The sequence below is a fragment of the Rhinoderma darwinii genome, chromosome 3 (genome assembly GCF_050947455.1).
Source record: "Rhinoderma darwinii isolate aRhiDar2 chromosome 3, aRhiDar2.hap1, whole genome shotgun sequence".
Classification (NCBI taxonomy): domain Eukaryota; kingdom Metazoa; phylum Chordata; class Amphibia; order Anura; family Rhinodermatidae; genus Rhinoderma; species Rhinoderma darwinii.
Window position 1 is genome coordinate 328,051,758 of NC_134689.1, and position 6,807 is coordinate 328,058,564.

At 41.8% G+C, this 6,807-nt stretch overlaps 1 protein-coding gene across 1 annotated transcript in view; it reads right to left on the minus strand.

Annotated features, from left to right (window-relative positions):
* LOC142749817 (immunoglobulin superfamily DCC subclass member 4-like) overlaps positions 1-5,530 on the minus strand; it is a 108,357-nt gene extending 102,827 nt beyond the window's left edge. Inside the window, exon 1 of the mRNA XM_075858295.1 lies at positions 5,209-5,530. Within this exon, the coding sequence (XP_075714410.1) occupies positions 5,209-5,284 (76 nt within the window). The 5' untranslated portion in view covers positions 5,285-5,530. The remainder of the gene's footprint in view (positions 1-5,208) is intronic.
* Between the last annotated feature and the right edge of the window lie 1,277 nt (positions 5,531-6,807).

Sequence of the window (6,807 nt, forward strand, 5' to 3'; positions counted from 1 at the left end):
ATAGATCTGTAATATAGGAACATGTCACTGTGCCAGTGTATTATATTACCCCCTACCATTATATCAGGGTAATCTACGCAAGAATGTATCAGTGTGGATAGACCTGTAATATAGGAGCATGTCACTGTGCCAGTGTATTATAATACCCCCTACCATTATATCAGGGTAGTATACACAAGAATGTATCAGTGTGGATAGACCTGTAATATAGTAGCATGTCACTGTGCCAGTGTATTATAATAACCCCTGCCATTATATCAGGGTTGTCTACACAAGAATGTATCAGTGTGGATAGACCTGTAATATAGGAGCATGTCACTGTGCCAGTGTATTATAATACCCCCTACCATTATATCAGGGTAGTCTACGCAAGAATGTATCAGTGTGGATAGACCTGTAATATAGTAGCATGTCACTGTGCCAGTGTATTATAATACCCCCTACCATTATATCAGGGTAGTCTACACAAGAATGTATCAGTGTAGATAGACCTGTAATATAGTAGCATGTCACTGTGCCAGTGTATTATAATAACCCCTGCCATTATATCAGGGTTGTCTACACAAGAATGTATCAGTGTGGATAGACCTGTAATATAGGAGCATGTCACTGTGCCAGTGTATTATAATACCCCCTACCATTATATCAGGGTAGTCTACACAAGAATGTATCAGTGTGGATAGATCTGTAATATAGGAACATGTCACTGTGCCAGTGTATTATAATACCCCCTACCATTATATCAGGGTAGTCTACACAAGAATGTATCAGTGTGGATAGACCTGTAATATAGGAGCATGTCACTGTGCCAGTGTATTATATTACCCCCTACCATTATATCAGGGTAGTCTACACAAGAATGTATCAGTGTGGATAGACCTGTAATATAGGAGCATGTCACTGTGCCAGTGTATTATATTACCCCCTACCATTATATCAGGGTAGTCTACACAAGAATGTATCAGTATAGATAGACCTGTAATATAGGAGCATGTCAGTGTGCCAGTGTATTATAATACCCCCTACCATTATATCAGGGTAGTCTACACAAGACTGTATCAGTGTGGATAGACCTGTAATATAGGAGCATGTCACTGTGCCAGTGTATTATAATACCCCCTACCATTATATCAGGATAGTCTACACAAGAATGTATCAGTGTGGATAGACCTGTAATATAGTAGCATGTCACTGTGCCAGTGTATTATATTACCCCCTACCATTATATCAGGGTAGTCTACACAAGAATGTATCAGTGTGGATAGACCTGTAATATAGGAGCATGTCACTGTGCCAGTGTATTATAATACCCCCTACCATTATATCAGGGTAGTCTACACAAGAATGTATCAGTGTGGATAGACCTGTAATATAGGAGCATGTCACTGTGCCAGTGTATTATAATACCCCCTACCATTATATCAGGGTAGTCTACGCAAGAATGTATCAGTGTGGATAGACCTGTAATATAGTAGCATGTCACTGTGCCAGTGTATTATATTACCCCCTACCATTATATCAGGGTAGTCTACACAAGAATGTATCAGTGTGGATAGACCTGTAATATAGGAGCATGTCACTGTGCCAGTGTATTATAATACCCCCTACCATTATATCAGGGTAGTCTACACAAGAATGTATCAGTATGGATAGACCTGTAATATAGGAACATGTCACTGTGCCAGTGTATTATAATACCCCCTACCATTATATCAGGGTAGTCTACACAAGAATGTATCAGTGTGGATAGACCTGTAATATAGGAGCATGTCACTGTGCCAGTGTATTATAATACCCCCTACCATTATATCAGGGTAGACTACACAAGAACGTATCAGTGTGGATAGACCTGTAATATAGGAGCATGTCACTGTGCCAGTGTATTATAATACCCCCTACCATTATATCAGGGTAGTCTACGCAAGAATGTATCAGTGTGGATAGACCTGTAATATAGTAGCATGTCACTGTGCCAGTGTATTATAATACCCCCTACCATTATATCAGGGTAGTCTACACAAGAATGTATCAGTGTGGATAGATCTGTAATATAGGAGCATGTCACTGTGCCAGTGTATTATAATAACCCCTGCCATTATATCAGGGTAGTCTACACAAGACTGTATCAGTGTGGATAGACCTGTAATATAGGAGCATGTCACTGTGCCAGTGTATTATATTACCCCCTACCATTATATCAGGGTAGTCTACACAAGAATGTATCAGTATAGATAGACCTGTAATATAGGAGCATGTCAGTGTGCCAGTGTATTATAATACCCCCTACCATTATATCAGGGTAGTATACACAAGAATGTATCAGTGTGGATAGACCTGTAATATAGGAGCATGTCACTGTGCCAGTGTATTATAATACCCCCTACCATTATATCAGGGTAATCTACACAAGAATGTATCAGTGTGGATAGACCTGTAATATAGGAGCATGTCACTGTGCCAGTGTATTATAATACCCCCTACCATTATATCAGGGTAGTCTACACAAGAATGTATCAGTGTGGATAGACCTGTAATATAGGAGCATGTCACTGTGCCAGTGTATTATAATACCCCCTACCATTATATCAGGGTAGTCTACACAAGAATGTATCAGTGTGGATAGACCTGTAATATAGGAACATGTCACTGTGCCAGTGTATTATAATACCCCCTACCATTATATCAGGGTAGACTACACAAGAATGTATCAGTGTGGATAGACCTGTAATATAGGATCATGTCACTGTGCCAGTGTATTATAATACCCCCTACCATTATATCAGGGTAGTCTACGCAAGAATGTATCAGTGTGGATAGACCTGTAATATAGTAGCATGTCACTGTGCCAGTGTATTATAATACCCCCTACCATTATATCAGGGTAGTCTACACAAGAATGTATCAGTGTGGATAGACCTGTAATATAGGAGCATGTCACTGTGCCAGTGTATTATAATACCCCCTACCATTATATCAGGGTAGTATACACAAGAATGTATCAGTGTGGATAGACCTGTAATATAGGAACATGTCACTGTGCCAGTGTATTATAATACCCCCTACCATTATATCAGGGTAGTCTACACAAGAATGTATCAGTGTGGATAGACCTGTAATATAGGAGCATGTCACTGTGCCAGTGTATTATAATACCCCCTACCATTATATCAGGGTAGTCTACACAAGAATGTATCAGTGTGGATAGACCTGTAATATAGTAGCATGTCACTGTGCCAGTGTATTATATTACCCCCTACCATTATATCAGGGTAGTCTACACAAGAATGTATCAGTGTGGATAGACCTGTAATATAGGAGCATGTCACTGTGCCAGTGTATTATATTACCCCCTACCATTATATCAGGGTAGTCTACACAAGAATGTATCAGTGTGGATAGACCTGTAATATAGGAGCATGTCACTGTGCCAGTGTATTATATTACCCCCTACCATTATATCAGGGTAATCTACACAAGAATGTATCAGTGTGGATAGACCTGTAATATAGGAGCATGTCACTGTGCCAGTGTATTATAATACCCCCTACCATTATATCAGGGTAATCTACACAAGAATGTATCAGTGTGGATAGATCTGTAATATAGGAGCTTGTCACTGTGCCAGTGTATTATAATACCCCCTACCATTATATCAGGGTGGTCTACACAAGAATGTATCAGTGTGGATAGACCTGTAATATAGGAGCATGTCACTGTGCCAGTGTATTATAATACCCCCTACCATTATATCAGGGTAATCTACACAAGAATGTATCAGTGTGGATAGACCTGTAATATAGGAGCATGTCACTGTGCCAGTGTATTATAATACCCCCTACCATTATATCAGGGTAATCTACACAAGAATGTATCAGTGTGGATAGACCTGTAATATAGGAACATGTCACTGTGCCAGTGTATTATATTACCCCCTACCATTATATAAGGGTAGTCTACACAAGAATGTATCAGTGTGGATAGACCTGTAATATAGTAGCATGTCACTGTGCCAGTGTATTATAATACCCCCTACCATTATATCAGGGTAATCTACACAAGAATGTATCAGTATGGATAGACCTGTAATATAGGAACATGTCACTGTGCCAGTGTATTATAATACCCCCTACCATTATATCAGGGTAGTCTACACAAGAATGTATCAGTGTGGATAGACCTGTAATATAGGAGCATGTCACTGTGCCAGTGTATTATAATACCCCCTACCATTATATCAGGGTAATCTACACAAGAATGTATCAGTGTGGATAGACCTGTAATATAGGAGCATGTCACTGTGCCAGTGTATTATAATACCCCCTACCATTATATCAGGGTAGTCTACACAAGAATGTATCAGTGTGGATAGACCTGTAATATAGGAGCATGTCACTGTGCCAGTGTATTATATTACCCCCTACCATTATATCAGGGTAGTCTACACAAGAATGTATCAGTGTGGATAGACCTGTAATATAGGAGCATGTCACTGTGCCAGTGTATTATAATACCCCCTACCATTATATCAGGGTAGTCTACACAAGAATGTATCAGTGTGGATAGACCTGTAATATAGTAGCATGTCACTGTGCCAGTGTATTATAATACCCCCTACCATTATATCAGGGTAGTCTACACAAGAATGTATCAGTGTGGATAGATCTGTAATATAGAAGCATGTCACTGTGCCAGTGTATTATATTACCCCCTACCATTATATCAGCGTGGATAGACCTGTAATATAGGAGCATGCCATAGAGCCTGTGCCACGTTATGATCCTCTGCCATTCTATCAGGGTAATTTACACATGAATGTAGCAATACATCACCAGACCTAGAACATAGGCTCTTGCCAGTCTTGTGCATTGTGCCATTCTATCACATAGACTTCATACATGAGTGTAGCAATACCAGTCCTGCACTATATAAGAATGCCAGAGCCAGAAATCCTGAAAGACAACGCATGGAAAACCCAGGGATAAGGCAGAGATGTTCTCATCTCTGTGCCCAATGTGATTTACTGCCACTGGCACATTTCAAGAATGCAGCAGCCATTTATCCTGGCATGCCTGATGGTGCACCTTTTCCATGAGGGTTTGGCAGTTGGCACTACACTGTGCCATATACCCCACATGCTGGTTACTGGGGGGCACATTCTCACACCTCTCCCTCTTTATTTTATGAGCAGCCCCAAATCCCAGCACTCACCTCCAGCTGCCACCAGCAGCAGCAGCACCAGGATGCATCCAGCCCAGTGCAATCCCCAGAGCAGAGACAGCGCCATGTAGTGATGAGGATCCCCCTCCTCCTCCTGCCAGGCTGCCCGCTCCCCTCTCTCACCAGCCCGGGGATGCAGAGAGGGGCTCCCTCTCCCTCCAGTCAGACGCCATCTTGTACAAGTTTCTCTCCTCTTTTTTTAACCCCCTTTCTGTTTATTTAGGCAGCTGGTATCTGAGTGTCCTTCTGCTGCCATCTATTGGTTAGTGAGCCAGTCTCAGGACATCTCCACTGTCTCATTCTAACAAAGGGGTCACATGTTTGGGAGAAGCTGCTCCCCACCCCGTCACTAATCACACAGGCTGGGGGGGGGGGGGGGGGGTGATATGTATGTTATGTAAGGGCTGTAGACATGAAGAGCTGAGATACAAGACAGCGAGGGGTTAATCGTGCTCATCACGGGTATTTGTATGGAGAGCACACGGTCACTACACGGACGTACGCGGCACATCAATCATCCCTGCTGGGGCTTTACATGTAACCATTTTTTCTAAAATCAATACATATTTTGATCAGTCCACAAAAAGATTAACAACAATAATATTACACGTTATAATATATTGTTGCTAATGAGGTTTCTTCATCTGTGATCTCTTAGTTATGAGCAGGTAGGAGAGATTTACATAAAAGGAAGCGTCATGCCCTATCTTCGGGCATTTACGCCTCTGACCTCCCATTGACATCAATGGGAGGCAGAGAAAGCGTAGTTCACGGCGTTTTTGCCCATAGCACTCAATGAGCGCGAGCAAAAAAACGCTGCGAAAATCGCGGAAAACGGCGTGCAGGCAGGTCAAAATCTGCCTCAAAACCCCAAACGGAATTTTGAGGCTGAATTTTCCTCCGGCAAAAAACTCAGCGTGAACAGGGCCTTTCTCCCGCGAGCGGTTTCCGCACTAAAAAACTCGTCAAAAACCTCAGTGTGAACCCAGCCTTGGGTATGTTCACACGCAGTGGTTTCAGACATAATTCGGGCATTTTACGCCTTGAATAACGCCTGAAAAATCGCCCCTAATACGCCTACAAACATATGCCCATTGCTTTCAATGGGAATTACGATGTTCTGTTCCCACGAGCGTTTATTTTACGCGTCACTGTCAAAATACGGCGCGTAAAATGACGGCTCGTCAAAAGAAGTGCAGGACACTTCTTGGGAAGTTTTTGGAGGCGTTTTTTTGCCTGAGAACAGTTCCGTATTTTCAGACGTTTTTGGTCGCTGCGTCTGAACATACCCTTAGGTCACGCAGTGACCAAAAACCTCTTAAAATACGGAGCTGTTTTCAGGCGAAAACAGCTCCTGATTTTCAGACGTTTTTGTAGCAACTCACATTTTTCGCGGCGTATTTTACGGACGTTATTGGAGCTTTTTTTAATGGAGTCATTGAAAAACGGCACTTCTTTTCGCAGGCGTCTTTTTACGCGCCATATTTTCACAGCAACGCGTAAAATTTCACCTCCTGGGAACAGAAATGACGTCTGAAATCACTGCATGTGAACATACCATTAGGGTATGTTCACACACTAAACAAAAAA